This window comes from Piliocolobus tephrosceles, chromosome 7, assembly GCF_002776525.5.
Source record: "Piliocolobus tephrosceles isolate RC106 chromosome 7, ASM277652v3, whole genome shotgun sequence".
In the NCBI taxonomy this organism is placed as follows: domain Eukaryota; kingdom Metazoa; phylum Chordata; class Mammalia; order Primates; family Cercopithecidae; genus Piliocolobus; species Piliocolobus tephrosceles.
In genome coordinates this window covers 127,323,628-127,346,307 of record NC_045440.1, presented here as the reverse complement: position 1 = coordinate 127,346,307, position 22,680 = coordinate 127,323,628, and the positions used below count along the sequence as shown (strand labels likewise).

At 37.6% G+C, this 22,680-nt stretch overlaps 1 protein-coding gene across 1 annotated transcript in view; it reads right to left on the bottom strand.

Moving 5' to 3' along the window:
* Positions 1–22,680, bottom strand: part of FAM91A1 (family with sequence similarity 91 member A1) — a 49,442-nt gene that overhangs the window by 6,686 nt on the left and 20,076 nt on the right. The window contains exons 13-22 of the mRNA XM_023224347.3: positions 21,961–22,073; positions 21,582–21,668; positions 19,583–19,715; positions 10,658–10,806; positions 9,218–9,352; positions 8,989–9,102; positions 3,697–3,769; positions 2,811–2,960; positions 730–834; positions 81–204 (exon numbers count right to left, since the gene is read on the bottom strand). Of these exons, the coding sequence (XP_023080115.1) occupies positions 81–204; positions 730–834; positions 2,811–2,960; positions 3,697–3,769; positions 8,989–9,102; positions 9,218–9,352; positions 10,658–10,806; positions 19,583–19,715; positions 21,582–21,668; positions 21,961–22,073 (1,183 nt within the window). The remainder of the gene's footprint in view (positions 1–80; positions 205–729; positions 835–2,810; positions 2,961–3,696; positions 3,770–8,988; positions 9,103–9,217; positions 9,353–10,657; positions 10,807–19,582; positions 19,716–21,581; positions 21,669–21,960; positions 22,074–22,680) is intronic.

The window sequence follows — 22,680 nt, the reverse complement described above, 5'->3', positions numbered from 1 at the left end:
AAAGTAAGATATAGTAACTATTCGCTGACAACTTAAAAACTGATATGAAAATATGACAGTGAATATAAGCAAGCCCTCACCTCTCTTTTCTGCAAAGGCCATGTGTAGCAATTTTCCTACAAACTTTCCGGTTTAATTCAGAACTGAACAGTGGAATTCCAAAGCACAGCTCAAGAGGAACCCAATCTGCTTCTGTTGTGGCACCTAAGAAAGGATACATAAATTTACTTTTTTATCATATATATCTACTTATATATATTATATATAACTGACAAGGGTTTCTTAACCTAAGGTTCATAGATTACTCCTGCCCCACTGATATCTACCAGTGGGCTTGGCAGGGGAGGAAGAAATTGGAGGGGGCCAGTTAATCTCTAAACAGGACAGGCATATTTTGGGTATAAATGTGTCTGAGAAGGTACACAGCTTTCATCCAATGTTCAAAGTAGTCATTTGCCCAAAAAAGAGTATTGCAAGACATCTGTAAGATGAGAAAATGAATCAAAACATTTACCACAGGAATAAGGTTATTAATAAGCTATTTTCAAGTCATAATTTTATAATACTTGAATTATTTTTCTAAGTATGTAAAAAGGCTTCCTAGAAAACTCTTATTTAAAAGTCTATTATGAATAATAAGAACAGACAAATGGCATGCAAATATCTTAACATAAAAGTTAAACCTCAGAAATTAGTCTAATAAAATTGCAAAAAGTTTTAGCACCATACCAGAGGTTTGCTTTGTTGCTGACTCTATAGCTGCTTCCTCAATGACCATTTCAAATGACTCTGTACTCCCATTTACATCTGAGCCAGAAGCCAAATCAGGTTCTCCTTATAATTAAAGTACACACACAATATTAGGATTCTAGCAGTTAGCAGAAGCTGCCAATAAATCAGTCTTAACATGGAAAAGACTTCAGACAATAATAATGATGGTAGAAAGAAAATGCATAATCTTTGGCTTAAAGAAGTGGTTTTAAACAGGGAAGCAATTTTGATCCCCAAGGGACATGAATGAAGACACGGATGCTATTCAATGAATGCTAAACATCTGACCATACACAGGACAATCCCCCACAAAAAAGAATTATCCAGCTCAAACTGCACATAGTGCTGAGGTTGAGAAACCCCAGCCTAAAGAAACCAAAATTCAAAAAGGACACAAGTTACTGAGGCCATTTGCACCCCTGTGGAAATACATAGCCTGATTATGTTATTACTCTTCAAAGTTCTTTTCTGACTCATTATCTTTAGCACAGAAGATCCTCCAAGACCCCTCAGACCTTACCTACTTCTCTACTCTGATCTTCTACTACTGTACAACAAATTCTTTCTTTTGGCCACAATGAACTACTGTTTCCTAATTCCCTCTGCCTGAAAGGCTGCCATCCTCCAAAAACACATTATCTTTTGTCTACCTAACTCTTCCATTTTCAAAACTCAAACTTCACCTTCTCTAGGAGGCCTTCTCTGTGCTGTGTTAGCACTTTATGCAGACCCCATCATAGTCAATAACACCACACTGTATACTGACTCATGCATCTCCTCTCTAGGGTTTTAATCCTTGGAACAACATTGTCTTTTTTATTTCTTTTTTGTGTGTGTTTGTAGAGACAGGGTCTTGCTATATTGCCTGGGATGGTCTCAAACTCCTAGACTCAAGCAATACTCCTGCTTTGGCTCTCCCAGAGGACTGGGATTACAGGCGTGAGCCTGAACCTGGCCTGATCTTATTAAATTGCTCCAGCACCTAAGCAAGTATTCCATAAATGTTTGTGGAATGAATGACATAAAAAAGGACAGCTGTAGTAGACATACTTTGAAATGACTGCTTAATTAATAGCCCTCTTCTCTAGAAAATGCCCCTATAATATTTGGCAGTCAACTATTTGGCCAAAGACAAATGAGACAGGGTAAGTACCTACCTCGACAGGAGCCAATCCAATCTACTGGATGGCAAGTAATCAATCACATTTTCTCAGAATTTCAAACTAAGAGGCTCATGAAATACTGTCAATCAATGGGAGATAATGAAAGATCTCCCAAAGTCAATGGACAAGAACTGGCACCATGGCAACCCAAACCACATATATGCCAATATTGTGCCAGAGCAGAAATAACTAGTAAGCATGAGAAGGTGATTTGGAAATGGATTTTCAAATTAAAAAAAAAAAAAGTAAGTGGTATCTAAGAAAAATTAGCTATTGTCAATACATAGGACAGATTGGAGATAGAAAGGAGAGGCCAGAAAGGCTAAGTAGGGAACGGTTGCAACAGCAAATGTTAAAGGTTTAAACTTCAAGACCCAGACAAGAAAAGCAGTCATAGAGAATTTAAAATGAAGAGAAAGGGGAAGAAATGGACATGAGAGACTTATCTAAAGCCTAATCCACAGAACTTGGAAACTAACTGAACATAGTGGAAAAAAGGAAAGAATGAGACAAAGGTAACAGAAAAAGTTGAAAGGGAAAACTATTAAGTCAATTTTGGAAACATTTGTATAAAGAGACTAGAGTTTTGAAACCATCACCCTATAAAGCTAACTTAATGCAAAGCCTTATAAACACAGATATGACAGTAAAGCGCCCAAAAACCCCAAACCATTCTGTACCCCAATCCTATTTTCTTCATTTGAACAACTGATATTTGTCCAAATGATGTTCTAAAATATTTCCTCATGCTTCAGTGAAAGAATATTGAGTATTCAATAACTCAGCATCCCCACAAAGGTCTGCAGCTTTTCATATAACACTGGGTTAAACTCAAAACCAATTATCTTAATTCAAAGAATCCAACTATTGGCTAACCTCTCTCATCAGAAGCATCACTGAGTTTTCTATTTGCAAGCTGGCTGGAAGCATTCAACATGGTGACATATCCACAGAGATGCTGTAAGTCCACTCTGTTCCTTAGTATCTGCAATGCTTTATGAACACCCATATTGACATGAGTGAACTCTACGAACAGAATGGACATCACATTAGTGAACAGTTTCTAATAACACGCCAACAGCTTAAACATACTTTATTAAACAACTCTTAGAACTACTTTTATACTTTAATACATCATAACTGATTCCAATAAAGAAGTATATAAAGTTGTTATTCTTACTGAAACTAAAGCTAACAATGTACTTGAAATCACATGCCTAAATTAATTATATGTTAACTCAAGTTCTCATAAATATGTGAACTTATAAAAAAGAAAAATGCTCTATATTCAAATATAAAGAAATCTCTTTTTTATAATTCACACAATAATCCCCCATGGCAAAGGATCTACTAAGCAGTTTTTGAGATTTTATAAATTTTCAGATCCTGCTGTCACTATCTGCATCTCCAGGTAAACAATTATTTTTTTTCCTTAGACTTTATGAAGTATTAGACAGTTGTGTGAATGATAAAAAAAGGAGAAATAGAGAAAAGTCTTCCGTCTAGGCAGATACCTACTTATTCTCTTTATTCCCAAGACAGACTAGTAGTCTTTCAAAAATCCTAAATGGGTCTTATTCTAACAGTTCTTTGTGGATGGCAAAGCACATGACAAAAAAACTACCTTTTGCCAACACTCTTTAATAGCAAAGAACCTAGAACCTAAAAATTTTAAGATTTCCTGCCATGTTTTCCACCAAACTGTTGACATGAGTAATAATTAAAAAAAAAAAAAAGTCAATAGATACAATTCAAAAGGTACCTCCTTGTAGTTCTGTTTCATCAAATGGAAATGGGACATGGACAGTTTCTCCTATCCCATGCAAACCATGCCCCTAAACATAAACAAAAGTTAAAAGGTATACAAGAAACCTTCACTTCCAATCACTGATACTCAAAAGTAAAGAAGATTGTGTCACATAATAGCATATTCCATATTAATACCTCATCAAAATTCTTTCAACAATTTTCTATTTTTCTACAGCAAGCAGTGATAATCTTACATGTGTAATAACCTATAAGGCAATGTTTCTCAAATTGAATGTATAGGCCAATGCAAAAAAAGGAGGCTAATTTAACAGGTAAATCAGGTGTTAGCCAAGCGAAGAGTGAATGAGGCCAAGTTTATTCACACAAAGGTGAGCTAGAGTTCTGAGAAGGAAAAGTGGCAGAAGAATCCCCATAATCACATAGTGTACCACAGGTTAAGAGTGCAAAACTCAAAAACCTGCCCTGAAATAAAATATATTCAGAATTACTTGCTACAATATTATAATTACATATAATTGGAAACAACCAAAATGTCTACCAACAGGGGACTGGTTAATTAAATTAGGAGACATAACTTCAGTGGAGGTGCATAAATGAAAGAAAGCTATGACCTGCAATGGAAAGATCTCCAGCTGCTAAATGGAAAAGGTAAGGAGCATATCTGTGTGCAGATACTTGCATATGCATAAAGACACTCTGGAAGGATACAGGAGAAATGAACAGATGAAATTATCTGATTTGGAAGAGAGATGGGGAGTGGAAACTTGGTAGACAGGGTTAGCAGGGGAGTAATACTTTTTTTGTTTGTTTTTTTTAAAACAGAGTCTTGCTCTGCTACCCAGGCTGGAGTGCAATGGCACAATTTTGGCTCACTGCAACCTCCACCTCCCAGGTTCAAGCAATTATCCTGCCTCAGCCTCCTGAGTAGCTAAGATTACAGACACCCGCCACCACACCCGGCTAACTTTTTTTTTGTATTTTTAGTAGAGACTGGGTTTGTCCATGTTGACCAGGTTGATCTCAAACTCCTGACTTCAGGTGATCCACCTGCCTCAGCCTCCCAAAGTACTGGCTCTATATCTTTTAATAATATTTTATTTTTGAATCATGTGAATGTACTATTAGTTCAAAAATTAAATTTAAAAAATCTGAGTCTACCCACTTCACTCTCATGTTGCAAATGGTAATTCAGTTTCATGTATCACATTCAATTAATATTGTTCATTTGAGTTTTGTTTTAAAGCTTTGCTTATATTTAATTCCAAAATTTGATTTGAATTTGTAGTTGTGTAATAACAACAAGCATGAAGAATTTAACTTAACGTCTACATGTATTTAGAACTGTTATAATAGAAATTTAATACTGAGGATCTGTAAATTTTTCCCTTTAAGAGAGACCCATACATTATTCAAGTTCAAGAAACCCTGATATATCCGAAGGAAAGCATACTCTTTCCGTTGTTTCATATAACAATTTAAATATATTTCTCAGAGCTCTCTTTGATTCCCTAAACCAGATGGCTGCAATAAATTATGGTTTTAACTAAAAATCTTAAATTTGTAACATGTTTAAAATTCCAATAAGGTAAATTTATTTCCATCAAATTTAATTAAAAAGGCATTTTTCTTTAGCAAAAGCAAAACTCCTTAATAAACACTTTAAAAACAGTACTGTCAGCCTAGTGTGGTGGCTCACACCTATAAGCTCAGCACTTTTGGAGGTCAAGACAGGTGGATCAGTTGAGCCCAGAAGCTCGAGACCAGCCTGGGCAACATGGTGAAACCCTGTCTCTATAAAAAATTAGCCAGGCATGGTGGTGTGAGATTGCAGTCCCAGCTACTACGGAGGCTAAGGCAGGAGGATCTCTTGAGTCTGGGGAAGTCAAGGCTGCAGTGAGCTGTGATCATGCCACTGACTTCAGCCTAGGTGACAAAGTGAGACCCTGTCTCAAAAAAATAAATAAAAACAGGTACTGTCTGCTGATTTGGTTGTTTTTCTATCCATATTTTGCATTAGCCCCCACCCAAAAAAAAAAAAAAAAAACACCTATTTTAGCTTGACCTACAGAGTACCACCTACAGAAATGACCTTGGCAACCACCACTCCCATTTTACTTTATTCAAAAAAAGATTTGTTACTATAAATTAAGACAGGGTTTCACTACGTTAACCATGTTGGTCTCCAACTTTTGGACTCAAGCAATTCACCTCAGCCTTCCAAAGTGCTGGAATTACAGGTGTGAGCCACTACACCCAGCCACCCTTCATTTTAAAGGTAAGGAAAACTGAAGCTCACAGAATCACCCATTGTTTCTTCACTCTACTTCTACTGCCACTACCAACACAGTAACATTTTCTGAGATCTTCCCATGTGCTAAACACAGTGCTCAAGTCATTCTTTTCAAAAACCTTAACAAGATAGGAACTTTATCTCCAGTTTATAGGTAAAGACACAAAAGGTATTTAACTTGCCCAAGATTACTAGTAAATGATGGAACCAAGATCTGAGTTTAGGTAGTCTGACTTAAGTCCATGTCTAGCCCATTCTATGATTCTATCTCCCATGACTACCCCATACTACATATTTTCCCTGGCTAATTTCATCCTCTCATGGTTTCAACTACCATCTACCAGCTGATGCTGACACACTTAATCACTCTTGTCTAACCTCTCATTTGAATTTCAGAGTATTTCCAATTACCACAGGCACCACATAAACACAATGCATCAACTGCCCCATAAATGTGCTCCTCCTCCTGTGTTCCCTACAGTAGTGGTAACACCACCTCCCGTGATATCACCTCCTCCCGTGTTCCCTAGAGTAGTGGTATCACCACCCTTCTACTGTCACAAGCCAAATACCTCAGAATCTTTGTTCCCTCTTCCCATCTCTTTCTCAGATACCTGATCAATTCTACTAATTGTATATTTGTAGTAGTTCTTAAATCCATTTTTCCTTTCAATTCTTATTACCATGTCCTTGATCCAGGCTATCTTTATCTCTTATCTAAACTACTACACACAGTCCTAACTGGTCTTCTTGTTTCAGGTGTCTCCCCACTCCCTTCCATTCTCAATATCATCCCAAGGTTGATTCCTAAAAACACATTTGACCATGTTAATCCCAGTTACCCCCCTGTAATTGTTACCATCAATCTACAGGTCAACGTCTCAGCTCCACAGCAGAACATTCAAGGCATGTGGCACTGCAGGGCCCACCTACTTCTTCAGACTCATCTCTGACCATAACTCCCTCATACTCCAACTCACCCCTCAAAAACACTGAACAGCTATTGCCCCTGGCATGCTATGTCACTTCATATTCTTATTTATTTATTCTACAAACACTAACTGGACAACTACTATCACCTAAGCACTGTGCTGGGCACTAGAAAAATAGCAGCAAATTAAAAAAAAAAAAAATTCTTGCCCAGAGATTTAATCATCCTGACCCCTCCTTTTGTATTCAGCCTGGGTCTCACTTTCTCTAAGGAACCTCCCCTAAGCCCTTCTCCTTGCCCCAAGGCTGGACTGGATACTTCTTTTTAAGTCTTCCACTATATGTAATTCTATTCGATAAACTGAAACTGAGTGCTTATGCGCCTTTTCCCACCATCCTTAAATTCCTTGAAGATGGTAGGCCCTGTCTCATTTGCATATTCACATTAATTAGCACAAAATAAGCACATTCAATTGTTAAGATGGATGAACTGACGAAATCTTTACAGAGAACCTATTATGTGCCAGAAAGTGTGCTACACATTTGATACGTACATTTTCATTTCATTCTCTCAATTCTATGAGCATAAACTGCCTACCCTACCATTAGTGGCTATCATTGTGTTTGTTATTATACAATAGATATTGGTATCTCCATGTTATAGGTGGGAAATAAAGTGTAAGGTTTATCACAAAAATGCCACACAGCCCAATAAGCACACGCAAAGAGGCTCAACATCATTAGCCATAGGGAAAATGTAAATCAAAACTATAATGAGATACCACTCCACACCCCCTAGGGTGGTTATCATCAAAAAGCCACATAATATCAAGTGTCTGTGGGAATGTAAAATGACGCAGCCACTTTGCAAGACAGTCTGGCAGTTCCTTAAATGCTTAAACATAGAATTAGCATATGACCCAGTAATTCCATCCCTATATATATATATATAGCCAAGAGAAATGAAAACATATGTCCACAGAAAAACTTGTACACAAATGTTTATGACAGCATTCTTCATAATGGCCAAAAGGTGAAAACAACCCACATGTCCACCAACTGATGGAGGAATAAACAAAACATGGCATATCCATACAATGGAACATTATTTGGCCATAAAAAGGAATGAAGTATTGATACAACAACACGATGAACCTTGAAAACATTATGTTAAATGAAGGAAGCCAGTCACAAAAGACCACGTTATATATGATTCCATGCATATAAATGCCCAGATTAGGAAAATCTGTAGAGACAAGCAGATTAGTGTTGTTTAAGACTCGGGGGAAGGAGGGGAGTAGCGGGGAGAAAATAGAAGAGTGATCACAAAAGGATGCAGGGTTTCTTTCTAAGGTAATGAAATGTGCTAAAACTGAGTGTGGTGATGGTTGTAAGTATCTGTGAACACACTAAAACCCACTAAACTGCACAATTTAAACTGGTGAGTTGTACAGTATGTGAATTATATACTCAATACAGTAGTCCCCTTTTATCTGAGGTTTTGCTTTCCATGGTTTTAGTTATTATCTGTGGTCAACCAAGGTCTGAAAATAGCTGAGTATAGTATAACAAGATATTTTGAGAGAGACCACATTCATATAACTTGTATTACAGTATGCTATTTTCTTATTAGTAATTGTTAATCTCTTACTGTGTCTGATTCATAAATGAAACTTTATCATAGGTATATATGTATAGGAAAACACATACTATATATAGGGTTACTACTGGTGGTTTCAGGCATCCCCTGGGGGTCCTGGAACATATCTCCCACAGATGGGGAAACTACTGTAAAGCTATTATTAAAAAAAAAAAATCATTGTCACGCAGCCAGCAGAAGGTAGGCTGCAATGCAAACCTGGGTCTAACCTCAAAGTTCATGTTATTTCTGCCACTCCCACACTGCCAAAGGGCCAGGACTAAAATCCACATCTCTGATTTTTTACATTCAATTTTATAAATTTCAAATGACTGATATTTTATTACAACTCAATATAGAAAGCTAGAAAAATTATCTTTATAATAAAAAGCCAAAACTGATTATTTCAAATAAGATGAATGTACCTGAATTAAAACTGCAGAATGTGTTAAAGCATCATTCAACATCGTGAGCACATTTGAGGTAGGAACTACTCCAGGATCATGACCCCAAGATGTTATTAGCAATCGATCATAACTCTATTGAAAAGAAATTAACAGGTAAAATGGCATTCAGAAATAAGGAAAATATTAAGAAGTTATCTAGCATACTGCTCACATACACAAAAAAACCATCCAAACCTCACACACATACCTGAAATATATCTGGCAGTTTTCGAAGTCTTGTACCTTTGGACAATAAAAGGGATGGTGGTCCCTGTCCAGTGATATGATAAATGTACAGTTTAAACCAGACAGAGCTGACTTCTGGGATAGCTGGTCCAATATGCTACAATCATAGAACAGTTAAGATAAAGTTATAATAAAGTGTTACATAAGTGACCAAGAACAGTCTTACAAACAGCAAATCCCTTCACATAAAGGTTAACTGTAATTATCCTCATGAAAATAAATTTTAAATGTTTCATTAAAATAGTTTCAATTTTATACTGGAATTAAGAAATTATGTCTTGTCACTTCAATTAAGAGAATGGACTCTGGAGAAGACTGCCTAGTTTGGAATCTTGGTTTTATCCATTCAGCCTTAAGAAGCCTTTATCCATATCACCTTAAGAAGATTACTTAAGCTCTCTGTGCCTCATTTTGCTCAATCTATAAAATAGCAATAAAGAATCTACTTCAAGAGGATGTTGTAAGGTTGTTGAAAAAGCTTAAAATAGTACCTGGAATATAATAAACTTGATATTAAAGTGTTAGCTATTATTATCATTAATCACATAGAATTTTCACAAAAGGAATCACCTATCCTTCCATCCATTTTACCATTTATTTGGCTGTTCATGGAATTCCTACCATGTCTGCAGGTTGTGTTAAAGAATAGGAGGAGGTTGGGGGGGGTGTGCACAAAGAATTATTTTAAAAAGGTTAGTTAGATGCAAATCTCTTGCTGAATATTAAAGACAAAATTGGTGTGAAGACAGGATCCTCACTGAGGCAGCTAGAACATAGGCAAATTAACTATGTACAAGAATCCCTTCCTTTCTGCTACACCATTAAACCCTGCATTATCTAGGAAACCAGGTAAGATGTAGCACTGAAGAACAGCAACATAATCTCCACTCTGAAGATGGCACAGGCCACAACTTCCTTGTTAAGTATACAAATGAATGCAACTGATATATATTTTTTTTTCTTAAGTAAAAGTCCAGAAGGAATTTTCACATATAAATTATACAGTCAGCCAGAGTTCTAGCTTTCAAGCACCATCTTTTCTTTTCAGCTTATTCAGAATCACAGCCCCACTTCAAAGACATTTAACTTTTCCTAATTAAATTTATCTGATCCCTCAAAATGATGCCAGCTTCCTTTCTGGAGCATCCTAAAACCTTTTCTTTAAAATATTCTGTAAATGAATAAATTTTAATCTAATGTGTCACAAGTCACTAGGTGATACATACATAAAATATATCAATTACACTCCACAAATTGAACATATCATCTTATAAAGGCATAAAATACAAAATTGCTTTCTATGATTCAGTGATTTTAATAGTTGGTATCTGCAGATAGAGAAGAAAACAAAACTGACGGGACTCATGACACTACCAAGTGGATCCTCCAAGTAGGTCTTTACCTGAGGGGTGCAGCTGCTGACAGGCCGGATTTCATTGGTGAGGGGAGCCATGGAAACAAGCAGTGTGTAATTTTTGTTTAGAACTCTGCTGCAAGTTGCAGGGTCCAGACCAAGAAGGCTTTCACAGCGTAAGAGATCCAGAGGAAAACCTGAGTTATGATCAAGCACACACAGAGAATAAAAGACTGACAGTGTGAAACAAAAATGTTGAAGATGCAATATTGATAACTGACTTAAGATTTTAAATTTTCTTTTTAAGGTAGAGTAACTCTATTAAGAAGTACCAAATTTCCTAGGAGACCACCAAGATACTTTAAGATGCAAAGCTAAAACGTTTTATTCTTTGGTCTAGACAGACAATCATCTACTTCAGGTTACTTTTTACTGCAACAAGATGTACTTGTTTTACCATACTTCCTCTCTCCATCCAGAGCCACTCTACAACAGTGGCATACCACTGACCCTCGAACAGAGGGGTTACAGATGCTGACCCCTGGCACAGTCAAAAATCTGTATATAACTTCACACTTCCCAATGACTTAACTACTAGTAGCCTACTGCTGACTGGAAGCCTTACCAATAACATGAACAGTTGATTAATACATATTTTATGTTATATGTACTATATGCTATATTCTTACAATAAAGCTAGAAAAAAATCATAAGGAAGAAAAAATATATTACTATTAAGTGGAAGTGGATCATCATAAAGGTCTTTATCCTCGTCTTCACAGCAAATAGGCTGAAGAGGAGGAAGAAGAGGAAGGGCTGGGCTTGTTGTCTCCGAGGTGACAGAGGCAGAAGAGGTGGAAGGGGAGGCAGGAGAGGCAGGCATGCTCAGCATAACTTTATGGAAACACACTGTAAGTTCCCTCTAACTTTCTTGTTTCTTAATGTATCTAAAACTGTCTCTATACAGTACCAATTCTTTTTCTGCCATCTGCTTTAGTTTCAGTGACTGTATCATAGAAGAGTGCACAGAAGTCAAAAGCAGTCTTGAATAATCAGAACCCTGCCAGATGCTCTAATGTCGATTTGTTTTCTGGCACTGCTTTTTCTATGTCTTCCTCATTGTCTGGCAGTCATTTGGAAGCACCCATCTCCAACAAGGTGTCTATCTATTAGCTCTGGAATTTCAAGACCCATATCTTCTTTTTTTTTTTTTTTTTGAGACGGAGTCTCTCCGTCACCAGGCTGGAGTGCAGTGGCACCATTTCAGCTCACTGCAACCTCTGCCTCCCAGGTTCAAGTGATTCTCCTGCCTCAGTCTCCCGAGTAGCTGGGACTACAGGCACCACCACCACGCCCAGGTAATTTTTGTATTTTTAGTAAAGACAGGGTTTTACTATGTTGGCCAGGATGGTCTCTATCTCCTGACCTCAGTATCTGCCCACCTCGGCCTCCCAAAGTGTTGGGATTACAGGCATGAGCCACCACGCCCAGCCAAGACTGGTATCTTAAAACGCTTCAGGCTGGGCGCAGTGACTCACGCCTGTAATCCCAGCACTCTGGGAGGCCGAGGTGGGCGCATGATGAGGTCATGAGATGGAGACCATCCTGGTCTACATGGTGAAACCCCGTCTCTACTAAAATACGAAAAATTAGCCGGGTGTGGTAGCACATACCCGTCGTCCCAGCTACTCGGGAGGCTGAGGCAGGGGAATCAGTTGACCCAGGAGGCAGAGGTCGCAGTGAGCCGAGGTTGTGCCACTGCACTCCAACCTGGATAACAGAGCGAGACTCCATCTCCAAAAAAAAAAAAAAAAAGCGCTTCACTCCCCACCTTTTAGCCATATCCAAAATCTCTTTCATTATTTCCTAGATTAGCTCTGTTGTAAACCCTGTGAAGTCAGGTACAACATCTAGACAGTTTTCTCCAGCAGAAATTTATTATTTTAGGCTTGATGGCTTTCACAGTTTTTTTCTAAAACAACAATGGCATCTTCAGTGGTGTAACTCTTCCAGACTTTCATGAGGTTCTATTAGAGTTCTCTTCCATAGCGCAGACAATCCTTTCTATAGAGTACTGTGTGTAAAGAGCCTTAAAGGTCACTATGACCCCCTGATTTAGAGGCTGAATCAGAGACACTGTGTTTGGGGCAAGCAGATCACTTTAATGCCTTCAGTGTTGAACTCATGCGGGTTCTGCGTGGGTTAACCAGGACCACTGTCCAGTACCAAAAGAACTTTAAAAGGCAGTCCCTTACTGGCAAGGTACTTCCTGACTTCAGGGACAAAACATCAAAGGAACTAGTCCAGAAAAAGGGTTCTTATTGCCCAGGCCCTTTTGCTGTATAGCCAAAAGTCTGGCAGCTGGCATTTATCTTTTCCCTTCAAGGCTCAGCAGCTTTTTTTTTTTTTTTTTTTTTTGAGACAGAGTCTGGTTCTGTCGCCCAGGCTGGAGCACAGTGGCCGGATCTCAGCTCACTGCAAGCTCCGCCTCCCGGGTTCACGCCATTCTCCTGCCTCAGCCTCCTGAGTAGCTGGGACTATAGGTGCCTGCCAACACGCCCAGCTAGGGTTTTGTATTTTTTTTTTTAGTAGAGACGGGGTTTCACCGTGTTAGTCAGGATGGTCTCGATCTCCTGACCTTGTGATCCGCCCGTCTCGGCCTCCCAAAGTGCTGGGATTACAGGCTTGAGCCACCCCGCCTGGCCTCAGCAGCTTTATAGATAAGGGCAGTCCTGACCAGAAACCTGACTACATTTGCACAAAACAGTGGTAAGCCCGTCCCTTCCTGCCTTAAATCCTGGTGCTCATTTCTCTTCCTTACTAATAAATGTCCTTTATACCATTTTTTTCCAGAATAGGACACTTTTGCATGCATTAAAGACCTCTTCAGGCAGAAATCCCTTCTCCTCAATGATTTTCTTAATGGTATCTGTATTACTCCATTCTTGCATTGCTATAAAGAAATACCTCAGACTGGGTAATTTATGAAGAAAACAGGTTTAATTGGTTCATGGTTCTGCAGGCTGTACAGGAAGCAGAATGGCCTCTGCTTCTGAGGAGGGCTTAGGAAGCTGACAATCATGGCAGAAGGTGAAAGGGAAGCAGGCACATCTTAACATGGCCAGAGCAGGAGGAAGAGAGAGATGGGGAAGATGCACACACTTTTTAACAATCAGATCTTGTGAGAACTCACTATCGTGATGACAGCTTTGGTGGGTGGGGGGGGGTGGTGTTAAACCATGAGAAACTGCCCCCATGATCCAACAACCTCCCACCAAGCCCCACCTCCAACATTGGGGATTACAATTAGACATGAGATTTGGGTGGGGACACAGATCAAAACATACTAGCATCTGGGAACTCATCTGTTGCCTCTCGGTCAACAGAAACTGCTTCTCCTGCTATCTTAACATTTTTTAAGCCAAACCTCTTAAAATTACTAAACCATCCTTTGCTAGCATTAAATTCTCCAGCTTAAGAGAATATTAATTATCTTTCATTTGCTTTGTCATAATGACTTTGCTTTTTCTCAAATCATATTAGAGTCTATAGGTATGCCTTTCTTAGAGCAATCCTGCACTGACATAAAAGCTGCATTTTCAATATGAGAAAAAGAAAGTATTTTGCAAAAAGTGCAATGTTTTCATGCCTGTTGGCACAGATGTACAAACAGCTTCATAAATTTCCTTCTCTTATTTAACAATCGTCTTTTACACTGATTTACTTATCTTGAAATGATGGGCAACTGCAGCTGCAGAGCTCAATCTGCAGTACATACCATGCAACTCAACTTTTTCTTGTAATGTTATGACTTTTCTCTGCTTCTTGGGAGAATTTCCAGCATCACTAGTGGCTCTCTGTATGGCTCCCCTAGTGTTATTTGAGGTTTATGGTACTGCACTAAATCAATGAAAAATATGAGAGAACCACGAGAGATCACTTTTAACTGTGATGGGCAATTTAACGTAAAGACACATTGCTCACCCAGAGATGATCAGTGTCAGAGTATTTTAAGCAGGCACTCAAGTAGATAAAACACTTGAGCTCACCACAAGAGCAACAAGAGATACCTACAAAATCATTACAGTAGTATAATATGTACTACAGGTAATTTTATGCAGTTATGACTTAATACTATATGTTTCCACTTATTTACATTTCTCTCAACTGCAATGTCGCTGTGCAATCTGTAAATGTGTGCATTAAGTTCTGATATGTTTGAATGTTTTATAATGGATCTGTATATATTTTATGGTAATAAATGACAAAATAGACTAGTATCTACATGTATTTTATACATACATGATACATCTAACTTTTCCTTAACTTCTTCGACATCTGGTTTGCCTGCAAGTTTTTTCAAATTATCACAAATTTCCAAAAAATGTTCTAATACATTTACTCATAAAAATCAGCCCATAAGTGGATGTGTGCAATTCATAGCCATGTTGTTCACTTGTCAACTGTATTACGAAAGCCTAAGTCCCAGGAGAAGCTATGTGCTTCTCTCCTCCAGTTTCCGATCTGTACAAAGAGAATCATGGCCAAGTCCTCATTTTAGTATAGGGGCAAGAGCTCCTCATTTGGAAATGTGTACCCTAGATTTCCGGTCCATAAAGCATGAACTCACTCAACATACAACAGATTTTAAGCATCCTTATTCTTAATCCTTTTGAAAAATACCAAATCCTATTGCTCTCTAAAAAGAGATACTTAACGTTAAAAGAAACTTCCGAAGATCAAGGTAGCTATCTCCTCCTTCAAGCAAGAATACATCTAAAAATACAGATACATATACATTTTTAACGGCCTCCTGAAAATGCCTAGAAGCAATGAGCACAACTAACACCAGTATCTTGGTCTCTAATAGCAATCCCCAGTAAAAGAAATTAGGCTCCTAGGACAAACGGCTGATTCCAGGACTGAGGCAGAATAAACACACAATAAGATCTTATTGCTTGGCTAGAAAGTAAAGAATTGCTTAGGGAAGAAAACTGGAGACATGTCATAAGGAGAAAGGAGACAGGAGCAAGCTTAAAGGAAATTCTCACAGCAAAATCTGAGAAAACTGGGGCACAAAAATAATTGAGAGGCAATAATGACTAATCACAGACTACTGAAAAAATAAGAATTCCTAAATTCATACAGAGAATATGAGAGAATGCCTCACAACTGTTAAATACGGCAGAAGTGCTAAAGTGGGGGAAAAATTACCAATCTCCAACCATTGAAGCGCAGAATGGTTCAGGCAAGAACCACCAATGGATTCTAAATCTAGGAGGAAACATGATGAGGAGTGGGATATCTGCATGGCCTCAAAGTATCTCCCCACAGATTGCTTATCAGTTGTGAGGGAAAAAAATAGTTGACTATACAGTTGAAAAATCAGATAATCCATTAACTGGGTGATCAAAATTAACATCACCAATGAAGGGTAGATGGAAAGCATTGGGTGTGAGGAAGGGGGATGACAGAGTGAGGTACAGGATAGCAGATCACAGAATGTTTAACCATAAGGTCAGGATATTTTCTGGGTGGGGTCCTAAAGCAAGGGATACACTCTGCTCAGGTTGAGGGTAAGACAAAGTTCATGGGGCTAGAAGGACAGAAGCTTAAACAAGCTTTGGCTAACAAGCATTTTGTTCTGACTAATAATTCAGAACAGGCAGTTGAGCCCACTGCTTATGAGGCAAAGCAAGGGAATCTGGAGGATCTGTTCTGACCTTGTCACAGGTGAACAGAAAGGAGCGGGGAATTCACCTGTGAATCTCATCTAAGTCATATGGGGAAAAAGTGTGTCCTTGCACTAAGCCCCTTCCCAAAACACAGAAGGGTGAGGGGATGTCTTAACTTTCAGGCAAAATTCAACATTATCAATGTCAAGTATAGATAATACTTAATGTATACTAAAACAGGGAAAGTAAGAAGTCTAAAGATTTCATGGTGGTTAGAACACATTTCTGATAGCTTTACAACTGTGATTGCTTTCCTACAAATGTGGTTTAATTCCTAAACATTTCCACAGTAGTAGGCTGCCAAATTATAAACAGTGGTTTTTATGTCTGACTTACACTAATCACAGTTAAACAATGTCTTTTTAAAGACAAAGATACCTGGGGGGAAAATCATGCTTATAAAATGAGAAAAAAATAGACCAAACATCACTTTTATTTATAAGTAGTACCCCATGCTATTTGAAATCAAGGGATTAAGGACTCTTAGGACTAAGAGACTAGTTCCATGTATAACAGAGTTTGCTTGTATAATATCACAATGCTTTTGTTTTATAGTGGATAACAAGTACTACCTGATATACTCAAAGTATAAATTATTAGTAACATAAAAAGAAAATTCCTTTTACTCAAACAAGATGCTTAAAACACCAACACTAGAGAATTTCTTTTTTTTCTCCTGAGACGGAGTCTGTTTGTTGCCCAGGCTGGAGTGCAGTGGCACCATCTCAGCTCACTGCAACCTCAGCCTCCCAGGTTCAAGCAATTCTCCTGCCTCAGCCTCCCAAATAGCTGGGATTACAGGTGCCTGCCACCACACTTGGCTAATTTTTATATCTTTAGTAAAGAGGGGTTTCACCATGTTGGTCAGTCTGGTCTCAAACTCCTGACCTCAAGTGATCTGCCCACCTCGAGCTCCCAAAGTGCTGGTATTATAGGCATGAGCCACCACGCCCGGCAGAGAATTTCTTTTCTAAAAAAGAGTAAGGTTCAGTTACCAAGCCCAGTACCTACCTGCAGAAAGCAACATTTCTCAACAGGGTGAGCATGAAGCCTTAATGCCCTAAGATAACCTCTATATGGAACGAATGACCTTTTTCATGCATTGAGAATGGTACTAATGTGCACCATCATGAGAAAAACTGAGAAATAGTCATGGCAATCAGTTTCCATGTTCTGCAATTCAGATGAGGAGCTCAGCTAAGAAGTGCTGGTAGCAAAAATGAAATTTCATAAATAATTGCAGGTTTGGTCTTAAGGGGAGGCATTCATCAAATTTAACTTTGGAGACCCAGCAATTATTCTAAGCAATTAAATCTCCAACTAGTGTCAGGAACAGTCTAACATTAAACCTACCTTAAAGGTTAGGATTGCACGGGACTATTTTCATAGAGAATAGGTTTAGATTTACCATTTAACTTACTTCATGGTACACTGACTATTCATGGGGGAAAAGTTTAGCCCAGATTACTACGCAATAAATGTTTATGAGTAAATCAATACAAAGCTTAGCGTTCAAGAGAAGGTAATACAAGGGACAGGGCAATGGAAAAAAATTCAACAGACACGGATTCAAGTCTTCCATTCCTGGCTCTTCCATTTACTAATAATATGGGCTTTGATGACTAAAAACAAACAGAAGATTTAGCTAATATAAACTCCAATTTCTTTATCTATAATAGGATTTACACTTCACGGCTCACCAGTACTCTCTAACATTCTCAGATTCTGTGATAGACAGCAAAGGACAATGTATTTCAAGACAGCTTTAACAGAATATTTCAAATCATCTAACGCATTACCTCCATAAAGCACTAAAAAGTCCCAGAAATTCCAGGAATTTTATATCCAAAGACATCTTCAAGACTGTGCCACTCACCACTGCTTCATCACATGATTTAGTATTTATTAACCAAAAATGGTTATCCACCAACAAATGCCTACCCGTAAGTGCTTCAGACTCTTGGCATTTGGTGATTTAATATTCTCAGTTTAAACTATTTATGAATGATCTCAAAAAGAGCCCCAGTATGCAACAATTTGTAATTCTTCAGATAAGGCATATTAAGGCTGCAGAAGTGTATCACTTGATACCAAGTGAGTCTAGCCTCACTCAAGTAAACTATCCAGCATGTGCTTCTCCTTCACCAGTGCTCTGAACCTAAACCAGGAGAAAATAGACTTTGCAACAAAACTACCACTTTTATGCCATTCACTCTAATAATCATATAATAGAGATATAAGACTTTATTCAAAAGTAGTAAATCAAAAACTACGTGACAGCTTGTGAAGTAACAGCTGAATCCTCCCTCAATATTAAAAACTGAGCTGAAAAGAAAGCCAGATGCTAGTGAGAGAATAAATGAAAATGGAGATGATTAAGAAACTGATGTTCTTGGCTAGAAAAATAGTCTTTAGGTAAATGAAACTAAGCAAAATTAAATGTTACAGTGGTATTGAGGACCCATGAAGCCCCAAGACACAACAACTCTTGTGAATGTCTAAGAACTTGGGCCAAGTGCTCATGCGGTGGTGCCCAAGCCTAGCTGAGCACTGGAATCATCTTTCAAAAACACAAATTCCTGGGGGCCACGCCACACCTCAAAACCGACTGAATCCAAATCCCCATCTGGGTAGAAATTCTGACACCATCAATTCAAGTAAAGTTTGGGAACCCACAACTATCACAAAACCAAGAGTGCCCAGTAGGGCAACAGCTCCATTAAAGTTCATCAATACCTTAAAATTGCCACTACTTCTTTTACTCTTTAAAAAGAATTATCTATTTCCTTTTTAAAAGTAAAATCTTTTGGTAAATATTACAGTAGCATTTGAACAGAAGGCTCCTCTTTATTCTTTTCATTATGATGGAATCTTTCATTCTTGAAATTTTATGCTTCCTACATTAACTAAATGTGTGCCCTTGTTCACCCCTCAGAGCTGATGCCTGTTCTAAATTCCATCCAGCTACTTACATAAATTAACATTCTAACACTTTTGTAGGTATTGAACACATTTAAATACTACAAATGTTAGTGGCACATGAGAAGAGAAAAACTAAAATAAGGTTAAGAAATAGTTAACAAGCAAGAAATTCACAAAACAGGTCTCTAGTTTTAAATTCAATGTTATCTATACAAGATATATAAGTGATGATTATATAAGTGAGCATGATCTGTTTAATTTCTTAGAAAAAGGTTTCATATGATCATGTCTTCAAAATTAAATATATTTATCATACCATAATTGGGTTGGTCTGGCTGTGCAGTTTGCGCAACTAGGTCTTTGTTATGACGCAGAAACAGTATTGTGTTTCTCAGAGTAAGTGCATGATCAAAATATCTCTGTGCTTCTCCTTCACCAGTGCTCTGAACCTAAACCAAGAGAAAACAGATTCTGCAACAAAAATACCACTTTTATGCCATTCACTCTAATAATCATATAATAGAGATATAAGACATTATTCAAAAGTAGTATATCAAAAATTTGCCCAGGCAATACTGAAGCAAGTTATTAACCTCAGTTTTGGTTCAGTTCCCAATTTTACTGCATCTATGAAGATAGAAATTACTTCAATTAAGACTAACAATTTAGCAATTGAATAATGCTAAGTTATAGCATTATATGTTACGTGTTCCATATAGGATTCAAACAGAGTGCCTGAACAACTCTAAAACCCATATTCTGCTCCATCTAGGAAAGTACCCCAATCCAAGGTCACCAGTTTTACCTATAATTCTCATCACTTTGTTCACAATTCTGCATTACCAGTTACTAGGGACACTGGAGTCTGTGATTCAACAAAGCTGTTTACCATTGCTGAACACACAGCTTAAATTCACTCAACAAAGATTTACTTAGTGCCTCCTATGAATGATGACCTCCCTAGGAGTAAGGATAGAGTAATGGACAAAACCCCTGCCTTCATTGGCCTTATAGTTCAATGCATGCTCTTCTGAGTAAGTCACCTCTTAATATGTAGAGACACATATATCCCAGAAACAACACAGAAAATGGAATGATAGATCTACCAACGGGAAAATAACTAAATTAGATTTGCATAAATTTTAAAAAATCAATCTTAATCAAGATCAGACTACTTAAAAAATAGCTAAGAATCCACTTTAAAAACTAAGCCTCAGACTGAAAGGCTTTCCCCAAGAATGACTTTGTGATGAAAAAGAACATAGACTTATGAGTGAGTACAAGAGCAGAAGTGATCCTACAATTTGCTACATTTGATAAAAGACTAGCTGAGGTGAAAAAAAGATAAAAATCAGGAAACCAGGACTTGAAATGTGCAGTAACATAGTAAGAAATTTATTAGTAAAAGATGATATACAATAAGAAATGGGATTAACAAATAAAGAAGCATGAAGAAATAAATGGCAGTATAAAGGTAAAAGTAAAAGAGACCAATTAATAGGAAAGGATTATCTCACACATATTTCTGCACTTATAAAAGTAAAAATCCTACAGAGGAAGAGCAGTGAAAAATGTTACGGTCTTTTTTTTTAAGATATAAAAGGAGTTACAGAATCATCACAAATTCTCTAAACAGCACATTTAATATACAAAGTTCATCACTAAAGCACAAAAGGCACCAAAATTATTAGTCAAGGAACAGATTAGCACACAAACTATTTGAATACAAAGAGGACAGAATAAAATATCCAAAGAATGAAAAACACCAATAAAGGGCAATCAGATTTATTTAGAGCTAAGGAAAACTAGGGCTGTACTCACGGGGAAAAAGGTGGTTAAGAGCAAATATGGCTGAAGTCTTCAAGATGCTAAAAGGGATAGTGAGAGCGGACATAAATATGATACCCAGGGACATTGTTCCAGATTCAAGGTAAATGGAACAAAAACTTCAAATCAAACTGCTTAAGAGGTGATCTTAGAGAGTCATACCAGAAAAAAAAACTGAAAAGCTATTTTAGAAAAAAGTCAACTTAAAAAATTACAGACTAAAATTTCCATACCCCATTTCTTCATTATATCAAATTATGTTAAGAATTAGATGAGGTAGACATATCACTTTAAAAATCACAAAATCAATTCACCCACTCAATATAAGTCTAAATGACTGTCAGAGTACTAAGATGGGGAATGAGGTAGGAACGAGCAAGAATACACCAAAAGCCCATCCAAATCAATAGACTGCATAACTGGCATTCTGCCAAGCAAGGAAAGATTCCAAATGCCCTAACATCCCCTAACATGCAATCTAGATTTACCTTTTCCAGTTCTATGAGAAAGCTGTCCAGAGACTCATCTGAGAGTTTGCCTACTTCAAACATTGTGACTGCATGACTTTTCAAGTTCTAAAAAAAAGAAACAAAATATTAAAGTTTACCTCTCCCTTTTTATGCTAAGCATAATATCTAATATTTATATTATCCTTTCAAATATATTTAAACTTAACGATCGGGGTGGGGGTGAGGGGCTAATTCTTCCAATTACAAAAGGACCCTCCCGAAAGTTATCATACTCCTTTAAGCCAGTTGTGCTTCAGGAATAAATGTAGTACTTTAAAAAAGATATAAAAGCATTAAATTATTTTATATCTAATATCTACTTTAAACACCTTCATATTTAAACAAGAATTGGGCTTACTGGTGAAAGATTTCCCATCATTAAGAAGGCAGTAAGAGTGGAGTCAAACAGGAATGCGATGCGCTTCGTGTGTCCTGTAGACAGACTCAGGCTGCTTACACTGGCTGTGTCAGCTGAAAAACACCGTAATTTAAAATCAAGTAAAAGGAAATTACTCTTTGCTTACCATCTGGGGTGAAAGTATTTAATTTCAGCTTTATTTGATAACCAGAAAGTACATAATTTTAAAAAGGCACTAGTATAGTCGTAAGAGGTTCCAGCCATACCTATTTTGAAGTGCAAAGAATATTAAAAAGCATTTAATCCTAGGCCTTGTCCACTATGCTATGTTTCCCTTTGGGCTTAGCCTCACTATTCCCTTGGGCTGAAATGGCTTTCCTTCACTGACCAGCTGGCAGGTTCTTCTTCATTCTTAGCTCAAATAATATCTTCTCTGTGAAGGCTTCCCAAACCTCTCTAGCCAATTAAGGGTCTCTTCCTCTTTGCATCCTACAAGCATCATAATTGGTGACCATATTGTTGTAATTTGTTTGGTCATACCAAAGGTACCATATTCTCGTCAATTGTAGACACCTAGGACTTAGCACAGTGCCCAAAACACAGTGAAATACTCGAAGACTGCATATTGAATAAAATCTAAAACAAAACTAGAAGACAACTATAAGAGTATATGTCCGGAAATGTGCCGTACCTACAGACAGGCTCTATGTTAAACTGAGT